The sequence below is a fragment of the Dipodomys merriami genome, unplaced genomic scaffold, assembly GCF_024711535.1.
Source record: "Dipodomys merriami isolate MVZ:Mamm:240054 unplaced genomic scaffold, mDipMer1.0.p SCAF_154, whole genome shotgun sequence".
NCBI classification, from domain to species: Eukaryota; Metazoa; Chordata; class Mammalia; order Rodentia; family Heteromyidae; genus Dipodomys; species Dipodomys merriami.
In genome coordinates this window covers 1,260,001-1,280,000 of record NW_027202871.1, presented here as the reverse complement: position 1 = coordinate 1,280,000, position 20,000 = coordinate 1,260,001, and the positions used below count along the sequence as shown (strand labels likewise).

The 20,000-nt window shown below is 45.1% G+C and overlaps 1 protein-coding gene across 2 annotated transcripts in view; it reads left to right on the top strand.

Moving 5' to 3' along the window:
- LOC138827340 (schwannomin-interacting protein 1) overlaps nucleotides 1-20,000 on the top strand; it is a 476,238-nt gene that overhangs the window by 105,487 nt on the left and 350,751 nt on the right. For both annotated transcript variants that reach the window (XM_070022856.1, XM_070022858.1), the window contains exons 3-4: nucleotides 262-342; nucleotides 6,555-6,690. In XM_070022856.1, the coding sequence (XP_069878957.1) occupies nucleotides 262-342; nucleotides 6,555-6,690 (217 nt within the window). The remainder of the gene's footprint in view (nucleotides 1-261; nucleotides 343-6,554; nucleotides 6,691-20,000) is intronic.

Sequence of the window (20,000 nt, the reverse complement as noted above, 5' to 3'; positions counted from 1 at the left end):
CATCTTCCCCTGAAACTACACTGGGTGTGACTTGTTTTTCTCCATTAGCTCTGATCAAGGTCAAAAGACAGAAGAAGTAAAAGACACTGCAACGAAGGATGTGGTCATCTATTATACATTTTTAGGATTCTGTTAATAGATTTAAATAAATAAAATTGAGTCTACATCAGCTTCTTAAAAAATATATGGCATACCAGCATTGTTGTTAGACACATTTATTTCCTGGGTTCAGATAGACTGAGATGTTATTTCTGTTTCCAGTCACCAGCTGGCCATGGATGTGGAGAACAATATTGAAAAATATCCCCTCAATCTCCAGCCCTTGGAATCAAAGGTGAAAATGTAAGTTATGATAAAGTTTACATTAAATAATTACTCTGGGGTCCCCACCCACTGAACAAATCTCGACTCTGGGAGTTCCTAAGGACATTTTATTTTTTAATTTTTTCTTTTTCTATCATTTAATATTTTTTATTGTGTATTTGTAAAATTTTACTCACATTTAGAGCTGTTCAGTTCCTCTGTGGTTTAAGCAGCAACTAAATACTTTGGACCACGGTATCACCTACTGGACAGTGTGGGGAAAATCTTACTACCATCTCTACCACTTGGTGCTTCTCTTTCAGACCAAGTTACATTCTTCTCTGCCCACTAGCATGTCCCTCTGTTAATTCCACATTAGGCCATCCTCTTATTACATACATCTGCACACACATGTGCACACTCTCCTCTTTCCACTCCAGTTCTTGTTTTGTAAAACATCACTTCTTCTCATATCCCACAAAATCCAAATATGAGCCCTCTCCAGTATATATGACTATTACTTTAAAATAATGCCAACAATGCTCAATATTAACAAAATGAAACTCATAAGCTTGACAGTGAAGCAGACTCCATTGTAAAATAAAATCTCAAACTTCAAAAAATGTCCCCTGGTAGGGAAAAGACCTATCACAAATGGTTTATGATTGTTTTCTGTGATTCCTTAACAAATTGCCAGTGATGACTTGTGTCTATATCTCTGTGTCTATATTTCTCTGTCTCTGTGTTCTCTGTCTCTCTCCTTCTGTGTCTCTCTCTGTGTTTGTGTTTGTGTGTCTCTCTGTTTCACTGTGTCTCTGTGTCAGATTAACACTCTTAAGAAGCTCTCTGACAGGAATCTGTGTGTCACACCTGCGAACCCTCATGGCTCAGGCTGTGGAACCCTTTGGGTAGGTGTGTGTGTCGGATTCACTGCGCAGGTCACTGGATCCTGAGGGATTTTCTCATTAAGATAGGGTCGTGTTCAATATAATAAAAATACTGGGAAGCAAAGTCACTATGTGAAAAAATAGGAGTGCTTAATTTGAATGCTGAAATTAAGTTAGGAAAATGCTGTGGTCTTTCAGTAGCTTTCATATCCTCCAATGTGTGGAGGCTGAGGGGCAGGAGTGGAGGGGAGAAGCAAAGGAAAAGGTCTCTGGGCCTGAGGCCAGCCAACTCAGAGAGCTGGCATTGCATTATTTCATGTCTGCTGGTTTGATGGAGGAGTCTCAGCTCAGTGAGGTGCAAACAAATGGCTTCTTATCTCCTCTAATAACTCTAAACCCCATTTCCACTCACTGGAGGGGGTTGAGGGAGACAGAATTTAATCTTGCCCAATAATGCAATCTGAGTCCCACCAGAGAATTCCCTCCAGTTCAGTGACTTTTGTCTAATCTGGTTATTAAATTCTTAACTCCCATGGGAGGATGCACACCTCCCCTCCACACAGGAGGCAGTTCCTGTACTGCGGCTGGCAACCCTCCCTCCCCTCTTTTCCTTCCATGCTTTCCCTCCGCCCTGTGCACTATCTCCTATTCCCTGTGCCTGAGAACCAAGGTGACCCAGGCTTCCTGCCAATGGTGAATTCCTTCACTTCTAGGCAGTCATGTCCTCCAGTGGTCCTAAGACTATGGCTCTCAGGAGGTAGGGTGGTGTGCTGTGCAAGTCTATATGAAGAAGGACAGCAGGGCAGGGCAGGGGTGGGTGGGGCTAGATGAAGACCAGGCTGTGCAGCTCTGTGGAGCTACTGCCCTTCACTGCATGGCCAACTTTGGAACTGCAGTAAGATAGGCAGAACTTCCCAGTGCAGGCCATCACTTGAAAGCTGTGGGCAATCTCTTTCTTTTTGATGGATTAACTTACAGATGGTTTGAATGCAAACCATCTTTTAAGTCTACTCATTAAATACTTCATTTCCCCTCTTGATTTTCTTATTAATATTTTTGATTTTGTGATGAGACATTTAGATTCTGTAACGGAGAAAAAAAGTACTTTAGGGAAGGAAGACAATTGCTTAAATTTTACTGATATCTCTCAATAAAGCCTCATTACATTGTATTTGTTTGAGCACAATGCTAATCTACTTTAGTCCAAAGTTTAATTGCTAGACCATGTGAGAGACGAGTGAGTGAGAGCACAGACTTTGGAATTCGAGTGATCCAGGTTCAAATCCCCTCTCTGCCCCTTACCTGCTGTGTGACCTGAGAAGCACTGGTGGCCTCTGGGCCTTGGGTGTCCTCTACAGAATGAGAACACTCTTGTGTCTCGTAGGGCTGTCCCGAGATCTCCACGAGAAAGTCCAAGGAAGACATGGAGTCCAGGGAACCTCTCCTGACATTTCTTCTTTGATAACAGGTTGGATCCCAACAGGGCTGTCAGAAATCCAGAATATCCTATCAGTGTATGTGATGTGCATATGTTCAGTCAAAATGTTGGCAGCATTTGATTCTCTCTGTCTCTGTCTCAGGCTAGGGGTTGAGCTCAGGGCTTTGTGCTTGCTGGGCAGGGTTATTCCATGCAGCCACCCTGCTGTAGCCCCAGCCCCAGCTCTTTGCTTTAGCTTATTTTTCAGATATGGCCTCATGCTTCTACCCAGGCTAACCTCAGACAGCCATGTTGCTACCTCCTCCTCTCAAGTAGTTGGGATTTTTGCCAGCACAGTGGGTTTGCCTTTTTCTCCAGTAGTCACAATCGGTCTGTCCATTGTGGGGCTGACTTGAGTATTGTATCTTTCACACCCCACAAGAGTTGCAAAGAAATTATTGTAATCCTCTTGTGAATGAGTACAATGTAGGCCAGTTAGTTAGCATTGTGCTTAAAGCCACAGCTAATGAGAAGTAAAACTCACAAGGATATTTATCATTGTAAACACACTTGCTCCCGGGTAAGCTTTTGTCATTGAGCTCATTGAGGAACACAGTGATGTGAGAACACACCTGCAGTCCCCTGCTTAGCACATCCCCAGTATTGCAGAGAGCAGGGAGCCACACACAGCCTTGCCTTCCTGTCCTCACATCCGGCGAGGCTGTGGGCGACCAGTCCTTGCTTAGGTGGAGGCCTGGGGCTGGCTGTGTGAGGTTTTAGTAGCATCATATTGTGGCTCTTGCTTAGACACAGTGCCTTATTTCTGAGGTGTCTTCTCAGTGTTCTTCATAAAGAAAAGTGCTACTTATACACCAAGGACCCAAGGTGCCTCCATTCTCGTCCACAAGGGACCTCAGGTGCTTGGAGCCAAGGTGGCTCTTGGGATTGGTGAAGAAACCTGCAGAAAGTTCCAGAAGAACTGGAAGATGCAGCAGTGGTAGCAATACCGAGCAACGGGCTCCCGATCTTTGACCTTAGCCTCTGCATTTGAGTGGGTGGTCATTGACAGCTGCTCCTCCTGGGGCTGAGCAACACATGCAAAGTAATTGTTAGGACTTAGCTTGTTTGTTTGGTTTTTTTCTTTTCAGTATTGGAGTTTCAACTCAGGCTGGCTTCTTTATAGCTAGCACCACCTTATTTTACTTAATTTTTTAAATGATGGAATCATGATATTATGAATCTTTGTATCCTAGAAAAGTTTATTCTCTGACTAGAACTTTCAGATTTTCATGAATACAAATTTGGTGGTCAAGTCCCTAGTTCTTGTTTTGTTTTGTTGCTTCGGCAGTGGGCAGGACTCAAACCCAAGGCTTCATGCTTGCTAGACAAGCACTCCTAATACCTGAGCCATGTTCCTAGCCCCAAATTATTTGTTCTTTGATGTTATGAAATTATTTGAAGACTTTTTTTTCCAAATACAAGATAACCAAATCTAGCAACATGGGCACATCGAGTCTTGGTGTCCAGGAAGAAAGCTGAGGTTAGCACATGTCTCTCTTATTTTCTAGTCATTCTTTACCACAGCAGCTGGTTTTATCCATCCAATCTTAATTTCTTCTTTTTGCCTGGTTCCAGCACCCACTTTGCTTTCCAGCTCTCAGTCCATGAGCTTTGTGTGAGGCAGACCCTTCTTTTCATGTACCCGGGGTGGCTGTGGCCCTGGGTTGAGCACTGGCACAGCGGCTGGCTTAGCCATAGTTTGGATGTTCAGTGTCTGGCCAGGCCTGTATATTAGAGGCTTGGCTCCCAAGATGTCTGCTGTTATTTTTAACCATGTTAAAGTCAATGCCTTGCCTGTTGTGCAGTGTTCAGGACTATAACTGTGAAAGACAAGGAATAGGTAGAAAATGTTTATAGTGTCATCTCAGGTTCAAAAAAAGAATAAGATATTATATGTAAGCAAATTTGTTTCCATATAGCTGGACAATGGCTGTAAATTAAGTCTTCAAAAATAAAAGAACCTTCTGGGTGTCTGTGGCACATGCTACTGGCTACTTGTGAGGCTGGGTTTGAGAGGATCATGGTTCAAGGCCAGACCAGGCCAAAAGAGAAAGCTTGTGAAAGCCGGAGGTGTGGCCTGTACTGATCATGCCTGCTACGCAGCCTGCTGTGGCTAGAAGGATCGTGGTTCCAGGCTAGCCTAGGCAAAAATGTTGACCAGACCCATCTCGACAGATACATGCCCATCACTACAGCTACAGTGATGGGTAAAAAGGAGGCTGGGGCCCAGGTCAGCCCTATAAGAAACAAGACCATAACTCAAATACAACCACAGCAGAAAGGTCTGGAGGTGTGGATCAAGTGGTACAGTGCCTGCCTAGCAAGCCCTGAATTCAAACCCCAGTACTTTTCCTCCCCCTCCAAAAGGGGGGAAAAAAACTCAGGCAAAACTTGTATTATGGAATCTGATGGGCATAGAGAAGTATTAAAGATACTGTGTTCCCTCATCAGTTAAAGAACAATATACCTGCTTAGAATACTGTTTTCTTAATCTCTGCCCTGAGGAAAATTGACACACCAATCTCCAGATTCTATAAAACTAAGAAGGAAAGGGAGGGGCTTGGCTTAGATGAATTCAGCTTTGCAGACCACGGGCTCACTACGCTGGTTTTGGTTCTTTAAAGGTGTGACACCATCCCCTGGTATTCAGCGAGGTAAAAATGTAATACTTCTGAAAAAAGTTGCTGCTGCTGCGTTGTCTTCATGTTCTGGGTCATCACAGGAATCTCATATGAGGAGAAAGAGAGGATTGAGTAGAATGGCTTTCAGGCTTACAAGCCTGTGTGGATGTCTCTTCATTTCTCACCCCCTTTACAGCAGTGTACATTTAGAGCTCTTGAAGAGCAGTGTGTGTGTCTGCAGTAGCTTATGGGACAGAACTTGGGAGACCCCAAACCTGTGCTTTACTAACAGTTTCCAAATGCTTGCTTCTCTAATAAAACAGCCCTGGAAGAAATCATGACCGCACTAGCCTCAGTAGGGCACCTTGCAGTACTTCCAAGGTCTTTAAACCAACCACAAAAGTGGATCAGACCAAGCACTGCACAATCAGACAGAGGTGCGATGTGATGCCATGTGGTGCAGTATGGAGTAGCCAGAACCTCCCGCAGTGGAGCTTGAGGCATCTTTGATTTGGGGGAGGGACCTTTAAAAGTCCTTCTCAATTCCTGCACCAATTATGCACAGCTCCTGACAGGAAAGCCAGGCCTGCCAGCACTTCAAAGAACCAACCTCTCTCCAGCAAAAGACAGTGTCTGAGCTCTGGTTGCAGCTTCTGGACTTTTCCCTGAGCACTGTAATTCATAGTACCTTCCTTCTTTTGATCCTTCCTTCCTCCCTTGTTTTCTTACTTCCTCTCTTCCTCCCTTCCTTCCCTTCCCCCACAGACTTCCTGTTCCTTCTTTCAAATGTAACATCCACGCCCACAGTGGTCTCATGCTTGTCCTCAGCATAGGCCCACCCAGAGGTCACTGCATGGCAGATGTCTGTCCCTCACCTGGATGTCTTGAAGGAGTGACAGCCCCATGGGTGTGTGCTGAAGTCCCTGTCCAGGGGCAATGGTTGACTCTGTCACCCAGTGGCCCCTTGGTGATCCTGGATGGAACAAACGAATATATAGCCATCAGCCACTTCATTATTCTCATTTATGAGAAACTGAAAGATTTGCTTGGTCCCATAAGCAAAGAACCTACAGGGGTGCTAATCGAGTTGGCTTTTTCTGACTCAGTTGACTCTTTTAGACCACGTTGGCCCAGGGAAGCGTGTAAAGGTCAGTAGAGTCCCAGTGGCCAGAATGGAGGACTTATCTGTCTTCAGGGCTGGCTCCTCTGGTGCAGTGCCAAGCCTGGGGCCTGGGCACGGGTGACAGGTGTGTTGGTTTTTTGCAGCATTCAGCGGGCATGGAGAGAGCACCTGCAGAGACAAGATGTGGTGGAGAAGAGGAGTCCATCGCCACCGTCCATCTCCTCGGACAAGCTCAGCAGCTCAGTCAGCATGAACACCTTCTCCGATAGCAGCACGCCCGTGAGTGCTGCCCCACCCCACCCCCTTCCCAGGGTCTGGCTCACGTCCTTGGCCTGGTTGGGAGTCACTGCGAGGATCTGTGTGGGCCGTTTGCAGTTGCTGCCCTCTCCTGGGATCTGGCTCACGTCCTGGCATGGGCGGGGTGGGTGCCACAGCGTGGATCTCTGTTGGAACAGAGATGATTCACGGACACAAAGGTACTCAATCAAGTCTAGAGGAATCGAATTGCCATGTTCTTCCTTTGTGCTCTCCCTGGCCTGTGTGTTACTCAAATGGGATTTTGGTCTGTTCATTACAACAATCTGCTTGTGGGGCCTTGTATTAGGCCCTGTGGGCCTTGTGTGGGCCTCATGTGGCCTTGTGTGGGCCTCAGGTGGCCTTGTGTGGGCCTCAGGTGGCCTTGTGTGGGCCTCAGGTGGCCTTGTGTGGGCCTCGTGTGGGCCTTGTGTGGGCCTCGTGTGGGCCTCGTGTGGGCCTTGTGTGGGTCTCGTGTAGGCCTTGTGTGGGCCTCAGGTGGCCTTGTGTGGGCCTCAGGTGGCCTTGTGTGGGCCATGTGTGGGTCTCGTGTAGGCCTTGTGTGGGCCTTGTGTGGGCCTCATGTTGGCCTTGTGTGGGCCTCCTGTAGGCCTTCTGTAGGCCTTGTGTGGGCCTTGTGCGGGCCTCATGTGGGCCTTGTGTGGGCCTTGTGCGGGCCTCATGTGGGCCTTGTGTGGGCCTTGTGCGGGCCTCATGTAGGCCTTGTGTGGGCCTTGTGCGGGCCTCATGTGGGCCTTGTGTGGGCCTTGTGCAGGCCTCATGTGGGCCTTGTGTGGGCCTTGTGCGGGCCTCATGTAGGCCTTGTGTGGGCCTTGTGCAGGCCTCATGTAGGCCTTGTGTGGGCCTTGTGCGGGCCTCATGTAGGCCTTGTGTGGGCCTTGTGCAGGCCTCATGTGGGCCTTGTGTGGGCCTTGTGCAGGCCTCATGTGGGCCTTGTGTGGGCCTTGTGCGGGCCTCATGTGGGCCTTGTGTGGGCCTTGTGCGGGCCTTGTGCGGGCCTCATGTGGGCCTTGTGTGGGCCTTGTGCGGGCCTCATGTGGGCTTCAGGTGGCCCTTGTGTGGGCCTTGTGTGGGCCTCAAGTAGGCCTCGTGTGGGCCTTGTATTGGCCTTGTGTGGGCCTTGTGTGGGCTTCATGTTGGTCTCATGTGGGCCTCGTGTAGGCCTCGTGTGGGCCTCGTGAGGGCCTTGTGTGGGCCACATGTAGGCCCTGAGGGGCTCATTTGGGCCTCATGTGGGTGGGGTGCGGGTCTGGCTTGGGCCTCGTGGGGGTCTCGTGTAGGCCCTGTGAAGCTCATGTATTCCTCATGTGGGCCTTGTATGGACCTTGTGTGAGCCTCATGCGGCCTGGTGTTGGGCCTTGTGAGGGCCTTGTGTAGCCTGGGGGGATGATGATCCTGCCATACTTGTGAGAATTAGAAAGAGAACTTTTTCAGGAAGGACAGAAAGGGGGTTTATACTCCAGGCCAGGCCAGTGACCCATGAGGCTGGTGGGGGCGTGGTGTGCAGGGGCTGAACAGGGCAAGGCCCCAACAAAGGCCAACCTGCTCCGCTGCTGGACGTGTGTTGTCAGGTGCGGATGGGGCGCGGCCATTGCCTGCTGTGGCTGTTCCTTCAGGAGAAGCTAGGGATGTGGATTTTGAAGTGTCTGCCATGAAGATTGAAAGGTAAACAGATCTTACCTGCACAGCCCAGAACAACTGGCCCATTGGTCACCAGGTTCAGATCCTTGGGTGACACAGTGAAGGCAGAAAGGAATCTGGTGAAAATGTATATTTTAATAAACACCAAATTCAGGGAGAAATCAGTCATCAGGTACTTCTACAGTAGGATTTGGTGGATTTAGACAATGTGCTGATGTTTAAACAGTCATTGAAATGCTGAAAAGTTTGGACCCAAAATATATTATTTATTTTAAACTGTTCATTACTACTTTGCTGACTTGTAAAAAGGTTTCTTGACATTCAGAATAGTATGTGCTCGTTGGGATCAAGCAGAAGTTACTTTATAATGTGTTCTGATGATTATATTATCCATTCTTTAATTTTTTTTTACATGTCAGCATGTGGTTTTTAAGGAGGGAGAATAGGATGTGTTTATAGCTGTAGAATATCTTTTGTTGTTTTTTTTCAACGGATAGAGAAATGGAATGTTAAAGGACTATTTCTTGGTGGCATGGCTAGTGCATGCAGAAATCTCAGCACTAGAGGGCGCGTGTGAGCCATGCTGGAAAATGCCTGGGCTTTTGGCATTTGCTTATAGTCCATGATTTGTGAATAAAAAATAAACTGCAAATCGGGTGCTTAGGAAGCATTTAAATGCCAACAGAACATGTAGATTAAATGACCTGGAAGATGCTATTTGAGGGATGGAAACTCAGTCTCAGAAATCCTTTTTATCAACCAGTTAAAAGTTTGGCTTAACTGCCTTTGAACCCACCCCCAATGGGGACAATTACCAAACTCTGGGAGGCCCAGGACCCAGTGACTTCGGCCATGCCTTGGGCTTAACATCTGGGCTTTATGAGACTCCTAGGATAAGAGCGGCTTCTCTGCTGTCCATGTGGACTCCAGCACTCTAGGATTTGGGGGGTGAGCGCACATGTTCCCCACTGGCTCTGCCGTCTGCTCACCTCTGTGCATCATTCTATCCACCCTCCAGGAGCCTGACTCCTCAGTGCTCTGCCCTTTGCAAATAGAGATTTCCTATGTCCCTGGCAGTTTCATTTGTCCCGAGGTGAGATAGCTGGCAGGGACCTTGCACAAAGGACAAGGGTGAAGATGGGTCATCAATCATCCATTGGAAAGGAGGCGGGTCCTGCCTAGAATTCTAATGGAGACTGCCAATGGTCATAAACAACTTTGGCATTAGCAGCAATGTGACATTAAGTGTATAAAGTCAAGCATAACAGTATGAGAGGGGAGGAGAGGAGATAAGATGGAGAGGGCTGGCCTTTGAACTGAGGCCTTTGCACTCGCTAGGCAGACACTCTATTTGCTTTTGGTGTTGCTTAGATAAGGCCTCCCACTTGTGTTCTTGCTGACCTCCATTCACCTACCTCCACCTGCCTCCTGTGAAGCTGGGATTCCAGCTGTGTACCACCATGCCCAGACCCAAGAAACACTGTTCATAAACTCTGTTCCTGTTGTTGCAAGTTGCTACAGCAAACTCAGCTCCTTGAACTCCCTTGAGTCCCAGGTCCCAGGGCACTGCTCAGGAAGATTCGTCCCCACATCCATGTGGGCACAAAGGAGCCCGAGGGAAGAGGGAGTGCTCCTCTCCCACCTCAGCACGCAGCCAGGCCCACTGGGGCTCACAGATCTCCTGGAGCCCAAGATAGGAAGGCTCGCTTTCCCTGGCCTGCAAGGGCTGAGCTTGAAAGGGATGAGGAGCCAGCTGTGAAAAGCCTTCAGTCCTGCTGGACACCACGAAACCCACACAGTGTTGTCTGCTCGTCTCCCACAGAAAGGCTCCGTCCAACTCCAAGGCTGTGAGCTGAGGCCTGACTTGTGCATCATCTCGCACGCTGAACCTGGGCTCCTGCTTTGAGCTCTTGCCAGTCTTCTGAAATCACATCAGCTGTGTGTCCTGTTTCCTCTACGGACCTCTAACATGGCCTCCACTGGAAGCCAACCCCGCCCCCGCTGGTGGGGAGCTCTTCAGCCTTGCTGGTGGCCCCTAAAATGACTGCCTGTCCTCCTGCCCGCCTGTCCTCCTGTCCACTCATTCTCCTGTCCTCCTGTCTGTCCAGACCTAGCGGCCTTGCCTTGGCAGAGTCCCCGGGCTGAGCCGAGTGTCATGTTGATGGTATGGGCCTCGCTTAGTGGTTAAAGAGCCGGCAGAGGCTTCTGCAGGGAAATACATAACAACAGTTCGGCATTAGAGGTGTGAGCTCTCAGGTGGTTGAGATCTCAGTTCATCCTCACTATTAACCAGAGCAGAGCCCTTGCTATAGGCCACACAGGCGCTGTGGTTGGCTTCAGTTTGCTCAGTGGTGGGGTGAAGGAGGCAGGTACTGCTGTTCCTCCCGTATTACAGATGGCAACACGGAGACACTAGCTGCACCCCTCACACTGCTCACTGACTCGGCTCCATGCCTCCCTCTGCCTAGCACACGAGCCCTTGTGAACAACACACACGTATATATTGGCTGACTGAAGCGTAGCAATCAGCCAGTGCATTTCTGAGACTATTCCACAATTTTATGTCTAGAAATAGTGAATTAAACAATTGAAAAAAATCCATTTGATTTTAGACATGGCCTCTTGTGTGGCTCTCTGGTTAAAATTTCCAACACCGCTGTTGAAATGGCAAATTTGAGAGCAATGAGAGGGAAGGTGATGTTATGTGAGTGGTGTGAGTATTCTAACGCGTCATGTGATGACTGAACATCAGAACTTAGAATGGGGAGGGGGTAGCGTTGTGGGTCTCAAACTTAACAGTTAACTTTTTTGCCTTAAAAATACCAGTGACCAGGCACCAGTGGCTCACACCTGTAATCCTAGCTACTCAGGAGGCTGAGATCTGAGGCTTGTGGTTTGCAGCCAGCTCAGGCAGAAAAGTTGGTGACTCTTTTTTTTGGCGGGGGAGGTCTGGTTGTGGGGCCTGAACTCTGGGCCTGGGCACTGTCCCTCAGCTCTTCAGCTCAAGGCTAGTGCTCTACCAATTGAGCCACAGCGCCACTTCCGGCTTTTTTCTTTTTGCTTATGTGGTGCTGAGGAATCGAACCCAGGGCCTTATGCATGCAAGGCAAGCACTCTATCACTGAGCCACCTTCCCAGCCCAAGTTGGTGACTCTTATATCCAACAAACCTTTCAGAAACAAAGCTGGAAGTGGTGCTGTGGCTCAAGTGGTAGACTGTTAGCCTCCAGCACATAAAGGCTCAAGGAGAGCACTCAGGCTCCGAGTTCAAGCCCTAGGCAAAAACTAAATAAAATTTAAATAAAAATAAATATATAAAAAATATAATAAATAAAAATAAAATAAATAAAAATAAAATCAAAAATATATTCATAGTAATAAGACAAAGGACAGCAGAGGAGGATACTTTGTATATTATTAGTAAATTATTATTAGTAAATTTCCTGTGATAAAAATGCATGTACATTCAGCTCCCAGATCAGAGATTTGTAGGTTTGCTAGTGAAATGTAATAGAAAGAAACTGAACTTTGTGACTAATCTTCTTTTCTGAAGTCATTTGCATATCCTGCTCGATAAATCCTGAAAAAAAACATGGAGATCGTCGAAGGTTTTCTAAGCCTCGTTTAGCTCAAGTGAATTTCCTCTGTGGTCACACCAATTATTCCCCTTGGTTCCCATTTTTTATGGCTCATGGACTGAGACTTTGGCTGGTGAGAGAACATGACAACACAGTGTCTCCGGGGGCTGGGTATGGTGGAGCATGTCTGAAATCTCAGCTACTTGGGAAATAAAGATTGGGAGGATTAAAGAACAAGGCTCGCTTGGGCAAATGGTAATAAGACCCCATCTTAACCAGTAAGTCCTGGGCAGTGATAAATGCCTATGATCCCAGTTATGCAGGACACACAGAATGCTAGAGAATAAAATCTATAAAATCTACCTAAAAATAAGAGGGAAAAAAGGCTATGGCTCAAGTGGATAGAGCACTTGCCTAGCAGACATAAAAACCTGAGATCAAACCCCAGGGTTGTTTGACAAACAAACACAATAGCACTGCCACATTTCTGCAGGAAAGAGGACTTTTTCCATTTGCAACTGGATACCCCAGCTCCCCAGAGCTGCCCTGATTTTGGCATGAAGGTTGGTACAACGTCATGAGTCCCTCTGTGGGTTCCCAAGAAATGAAAGCAGAATCTGCTTTCAGTGATACTCAATTCTGTTTACTCAAGATGCCTTGGGAAGCATGGAGAGCAAGGTTGGAACTTTTGCTCCATTGGGATTGAGGCCCAGTGCCTGGTCATGACTCGGATGCACCCATAGTCAGCTATGTCTCAGAACAAACAGGTGCATTTATACTCTGAGGCTGGATGGCATACTACAAAAGTAATACTTTAGGCTTTTATTTTCCTGTTGCTCTCATTACAGCTTTGTTTTCCACTTCTGAAGATACAACTTGTTTGCATCTGAGCTGAGCATGGTAGTACATAAATGATCCCAGCTTTGGAGGAAGTGAAGGCAGGAAGATCAGGAGTTCGAAGCCATCGTAGGCCAAAGTAGGGAGACCTTATTTCTGACAGGGTGTTGGACTGTGTGATGGCTTAAATGGTAGAGCGCTTGCCTCGTTCAATCCTCAGAACCATTAAAAAATAAAAATAACACCGTTGCTGCATAACAAGTAGGCCTCTCCTGAGAGCGGAGATGTGAGGCTAGGTCATTCTTCCTTGCAGAGCTGAGGGGAGAAGGGTGGGGACCCCCACTCTGCAGGGGTAACAGAATCAAGCTCCTTTCTAGCCGCACACAAGCCCCTCACCAAGGCCTTTCCTTCCCTGCCTCCCCCCACCCCCACCATGCTGGTTCCTGGGCAGGGGTCTGGGCCAGCTAACGGCCTGGGGAGGAGGCTGCAGCTCCTGTGGTTAAAGGAGCTGTTTGGGTGGTCCTGGATTTCGGCACAGTGCCTACGTATTGGTCGATGGACAGAGGGTGACCTGCTGAACCAAGTCCACCACTGGAAGTCAGGCCTGCCCTGAGGCTGGACAGGACACGCGTCAGCGTCCAGAACGTCCATCTCCATCAGACTGTTAGTGCCCTTCTGAGACGCGGCCCCCAGCTTACACCACCTCTGGAGGAGGCTGCTGTGGAGGGAGACGTCTTGTTACAAAGTCTCGGCCTCTTTGGTGGGGAGCTGGGCCCTGAAAGAGGGTTTCTGGGGGCCCTTGCCAGTTCAGTCTTGAGAGCTGTAGAATTATAGAGCCATGTGCCACTCAATAATTCAATAACCTAGATTTTCCAGGTCAGGAGCAAATTATGGTCTCATGCCCAGCTGTTATAAATTTATATCCCTTAAGTTCTAATGTTTCAGCACCCAACGTTGTACTCCATTTGTCTCTCAGACCCCAAAGTAGCACAGATTCTGTCACCTTATTTGTCCCCAAATCTAGATGAAAGTAACATACACACACACACACACACACACACACACACACACACACACACACACACACACACACACACACACACACACATTACTTCTTGGTATCTACCCAATTATTGATAAACTTCTTTTCCCCCAACAACCCCATCTTAAAAAATAAGTATTTCTTCAAAGTTTCAGGAATTGCACCAATAATATAAAAATGTATATGACTGTGAAAACATGTATAAAACAATTCTTGGTTTATGATTTTTGCACACCATACATTTTTGTATAAATATACATGAATCTTGTCTTGCTGGACCCCCAATCCATGGGACCCTCTTTGGGAAACAGCATTCTAGAGTCTGTGGTTGTTAGAGCTAGGGTTGCCAAGTGGCTCAGTAGTGCAGCTCTCAGGAGCTGTCCTGGGTACAGGACTTCAGCTGGGGTTTTTCAGTGGCTCTGAGCACATGGTGCATGCAAACTCTGCTGAATATGGATTAGTGGAGCTGGAGCAGGGTCCACACCAGCTCCTGTGTTCTCTGGAAGGCTCAGAAGCCTAAGGCTCTTTTGCCCTTTCCTCTTACAAACAAGTCATCTTTGATGAAGAGAGACAGATATTTCCATCCTGGAGTAGCCCACATCATTTACTCCCTACAAATATCTGCTGTCACCTGTGTGCCAGGCTTCTGTCAGACAAGGAGAAGACAGTGATCATTCAATGAAGACTGCACTATTTATACAGGCAGTGCTGAAGTTTGAACTCAGGGCCTCCTGTTTGCAAGGTATGCACTCTTACCACCGGAGCCATGTCTCCAGCCCAGTAACTCAGGCACTTCCTGTAACAAAAGCACAACTTTCAGGATCTACCCGATGACTTTCCTTTCATTGTAAAGATACAGCAAGAATTGTTATTAACAAGATCAGACTGCTGGGATGGACATCTTCTATAGCAGAATGTCTTAGAATATAGCTTCGGGCAGATTAGTTTTATAGAATTTTAACAGATGGCAATTGACAAGGAGGAGGTGAAATAAATCAACTCATTTGTTCCAAGGCTTCTTCTCTTCTTATTAAATTAATGTGAAGTCTGCACCTGCAATAACACTGTTTTTGCATTTCCAAGCTCCTTTGATCAATCCTTCATGTCTTATTGAACTGTGATCCACAGAACACAGTTTGAGTACCAAAATTCTCTTGTAGTAGTTGTTAAAGAAAAAGGTTCCCAGAGCTGGAATTTCTTTAGTGTCTGAATAACAAAATTAATGCGAGTTGAAATATGTGTTGTATAAAGCTTCCAGTTAAAGTTTTATACATGCTGTCTCCTTTTTATAGGCCTGTATTATAGGGCTGTGTTATGCAAGTAAAACTTTTAATAAGTAACCTCACCTATAAAACTTCTTACATGAACTGCTTGGTAGAGTTTATATATATGTAAAAAAAAAATCCAAGTTCATTCAACGCAACAACACTAGTAGAAGGTGAAGATTTTCTCCTTTAATTCTTCTTGTTTCTAAGAGATTAAAATCTCAGCTCTATTTCCTGTCAAGGTTGGATCTGCAAGTGTAATTCTTACTGAGGCACCATTCAGCCTTCTGTTACTGGACTTAGGGAGCAGGGAAAGTTGTAGGCCCATCCTTCCCAGGAGGGCAAGGCCAAGTGAGTTCTGTAAAGGGAGACAAGGACTTTGGGCCACAGAGGCCTCCTTGGCCTAATCCTGCCACCTGAGGAACTCCATGAAGGCAGGGAGGGGAGGGGAAGGGAGGAAAGGGATGAGAGGAGGGGAGGAGGAGGGACAGGGTCTTAGGGGAAGTGCATCCTGTGCAAACCTGAGGCTGCTGGAGGAGGGTATCTCCAATAAATTCTTAAGTGTTTCATGGAGCTGCAGTTTGGCTTTTCATCCTGAAAAGGATCATAATTGATTTGACTTACTTTGGTTTTTATATTATAAACATAATTCATTAATTATTTCAGCATTTTCTAGATAAGAATTACTTCAGGAACTTTAAGAAAAGTATATAGAAACCTATAAAAATGTAGATTCTAGGATATTTACCAAAATATCTGAGGAAAGGGACCTGGGATTTTGTATCTAGAGTCTCAGATAGTTGGATGTGGTGGCTCATGCCTGTAATCACAGCTACTCTCAGGAGGCTGAGATCTGAAGATCACAGTTCGAAGGCAGCCTGGGCAGACCAATCAGAGGAGAGGAGAGGGGAGGGGAGGGGAGGGGAGGGGAGGGGAGGACTCTTACCTCCAATTAACCACCAAAAAGCTAGAAGTAAAGCTGTGGCTTAAATGGTAGAGTGCCAGCCTTCAGAGAAAAAGCCAAAGGAGAGTCTAAAGCCCTGAGTTCAAGCCCCAGTACTGGCACAAAAAATGTCTCAGATAATCTTCATCATTGTTAAAGTCTAATAGGAAGTACCAAATGCTAGAAATTGGAAAAGTAATGGTTTTATTGGTGTTGGTATTTTTGGAAATGTACATGACCAAAACATGGAGGAGTTTGGTTTTCTCTCAGTGTTTGTATTTTGGCATTGTGTAGATGTGGTTTGAGGAGGAGCTGAGGGAAATATTGTGATACCAAAGTAATCCCCACTGTGTTTTGTGGATTTGCCTCCATCCAGTGACACTGATCGTACAGAGCATTGTTTTTGTTTTTTATCACATTTATGATTCTGTCTCGGTCAGGGTAAGATAGAGCAATGTGCTCTTCAAACAACGTTCCTGGTGGCCAGGCTAGTTGGGTTTTAACCCTAGAAGAAATGTATCCAATGAAAACTAATTAGACAGGTTTCAGATAATTCTTCACTGTGGCTATGACAATTACTTAGTTGCAGTGAAAAGGCATTAAGCAATTTAAGTATTAGCTGATCAGAGTGTCAGTTATGATGGAAAATTGTTAATTATGGCACATAACTGACAAGAAAGAGGAAAGAAAGATGACACACAGAATCAAAGTAGGCGTTTCTCAATCCGTTCTTTACAGTTGTCCCTCACCACGGTGTGTAATGACAATCAGATATGCAGATTAATTATGATACAACTAAAATACTACTCATTTCATTCAGAGCTCAAAAAGCATCTGAACACAATGGGTAAAAGAAGGTTTCCTGTCAACATCTTCAGCTCCTTTCAGAGAAAGCAAAGCATTTGTGAGACCATGTTATGTTTCTAAACTGGTTTTATTCCACTCCACAAAACATTGTTAGAATTCTTGAACACAGTTGCCAGCATTTTTTATGTTGCAATCACTGTGGATTGATTTAAAGAAGACTGATATTTTCCACATGCTAAAATCCGGGAAAGGTGTTTTAGAAGTAGATGTTGGAGTTCCTGGACTCCCACAGCCCCATCTGGAAGGGAAATGCCTTTGTACTCTAAGCCTGTGAGTTCATTAGAATTATTTGTCCCTAACACTGTACCTAGACTGATTCTAGCTTAAAAGAGACTGCTGCTTCCATGTAGGAGACAGACCTGATTGCCTCTCGTGGCCCTGTATTGTTAGGGTTAAGTAAATGGGTAGAAGACCAAGCTATTTAATGCAAATGGATTTTCAAGAAAGTCTCTCTGCTAAATTCTTAATGGAAGAACTTCATCTGTATCCAGCAGCACTGTGACCCGCTTCAGAGATGACATCATTGGGTGTCATGTGGCTCTTTATTCCCTGCAGGCTCAGGAGCAGATAATCTGTGCAGATCAGGAGACCCCGATTTGTGCTGTGAGAATCTTCAGCAGAGGAGCCTGGGGCTAGAGGGAGACAGACAGACCCATGTGCACATATGTGTGGTGTGCAGGGCTTGTGGAATTCCCAGCTTTTTTTATGATTCACTTTAAAAGTAGACACCACAACAAGGGGAAGTGCATTGGTTGCTTTGGACTAAAACATTGAGATCAGGAACTTTACCTGGACTCCTCTGTACTTCTATGTCTTCAATGTGAAGAACACAAGCAAAAGAAGAAAAACAGCCAGCTTCATTTCCCATAGAGCTCTCTTTCTCATCATCAATACATTTCTTCACCAAGAGCTGCCTGAGCGTGGTTGAGAGCCGAAGGCACAGAGCGTTTCCCTGGTAGTGTGTGGGGTGGAAAAATTTCAGGTAACCCTACCTGCTAACAGGGCCGCCCCTGTAGGATTTCTTTCAAAGCCGCTTCTGCAAACCACCCTCTCCTCTCAAATGGGCCGGAGTGTTTCTTCAGCACCATGGACAGCTCCCAGCAGCCCGTGACCTCGTGGGACTGTGACCCTGCCAAGCATTCCGACAGTGTAAGTTCCTCTGATGTCTGTCATGGAGTTTAAGCCTGTCATGTTGTCATCTAGGAGGAGAGGAATCTCCCACGTCTGAACAAGTCAGGTTGCACTTAAGCTATAAAGAGTGACAGCCTTCGTCGGTTTCTAACTTCAGGATTAACCGTTTAAAATATGGCTTTAGAGAGTGTGAATGTATTACTGTAAAATTGCTTTAGTATTGGCTTCACTCCTATGCAACTCCTCAGTGCTTTGAATTTTGAGAAGTTTGCTTTTAAAAATCAATCAAAAATGAGTCTCCTGGTAGTTGGACAAATGAGTTGCTTTGGAAACAGCATTTTCAGATACACATGTAAATTGTTTAAGATGTACAAGCTGTTGCTCTTTGTAAGTATGTCCTTTTGTAAAGCACTTTGTGTTCATACTCATTTTGAGAAATCAAACTCTTGTCGATTATACTTTCAATTACCAAAAAAGAGCAACTGTCTAGGTGTTCTAGTATGGGGACCTCTAGGGGCCTTTACAAATGTTTACATTTATTGGCAGGGAAGGAAAAGCCTTGGGGAATGGGGAGGACAGATTCTTTGACAAAATATTTAGCTGAGGACAATTGAAGTGGTTCAGTTTCAAAGTAGTCCAATTTAACTTGTGGACCAAAAGATTTTTTTTAAAAAAACGTTCCTTTCCCCAAATCACCTTTTACACTCTTCTTAAAAACCACTGAACACATAGTTCTGTGGTGTTAAGATGATCTCAGAATGAATGTAGAAAGGATGCTTTGGATTACTAGCCAAGTGAGCCAGTAGATATATTGATTAACTATTCAAATTTATCTGAGAGAACAGAGTGTCACTTAACTTAAGAAATAATTGTCTTTTCCAGGCTAGTTTAGAGCATAGTTTTGGACAATTAGTTATGTTGAACTTTTTATTTTAAAAATCATATCAATCTTATATTATCATAAGATAAAATGTATTCCCCTCAATCGTTGTTCTCTTATTTAAAAATTAGCAGTAAAAATTAATAGTAAATGCAATTTACTTTGCAAATTTAGCTAATTCAAATATAGCTAATTCTTTCTTTTATAGGCAATTTTTAAGTGAATTGCTACAGCACTTCTCAGTAATTTGGCATTTGATTTTTGGATAAATGCTATTTACATTTTGACAGTGTATAGAGTGTATAATTTTATAGGATGTGACTTAATTTTATATTACTGAGATCTTATTATACATTTTGTCAGCTTTGCTCAGTAGATCAACTGACGATTTTCCCAACTGATGTCAAAATTTAAAAGAACTTGGCTTTAAAAAAAAAAAAAAAAGAGGAGGTAGATTGGTAATTCCAGTTCTTTTCACTTTATTTTCCCAGAGTTCATAATTCTGCTTGGAATTTTATAGATTCATAGTGTTTTTCACATACTGAACCATTGTGATCTTAAAGTTCTATTGTTCCTTTACGAGCTATATCTATGCTTTTCTACTGGTGCATTTTGGATAAATCATTCTTGCTGACTAGACTGCAAACTTGTAATCCATAAAACCAAGACTCATTTTACTAAGTTGCTGCTTCTTATTTTGAGATGGGGGCAGAGGGATTGTGCCAGATTCAGAAATTGATCCCCGTCAATACTTGTCTCCATCTCTGTCATTCAAGGACATAATTCACTTAGATATTACCAGAAGTATATCATGCTATATTTGTTGCTTTTTTGCAAGCTTCTTACTGATATATTTATAAGCATGACTATCTACTATATGTATATTGTAGTTGAGATTTGGTTTTCTGTGTATTTATTTCACCAGAAATTGTTGCTCCTTTACAACATAAAATATATGTTGGCTTCTGGTGTGATAGACTTTCAATCATTATCAGAAAAGTACAAGTCACTTGAACAGTAGGAAAACAGTCAAAGCTACTTAAACCATGAGATCTTCACATTCTTTTTGCTTTTTTAAAAAAACCAAAAAA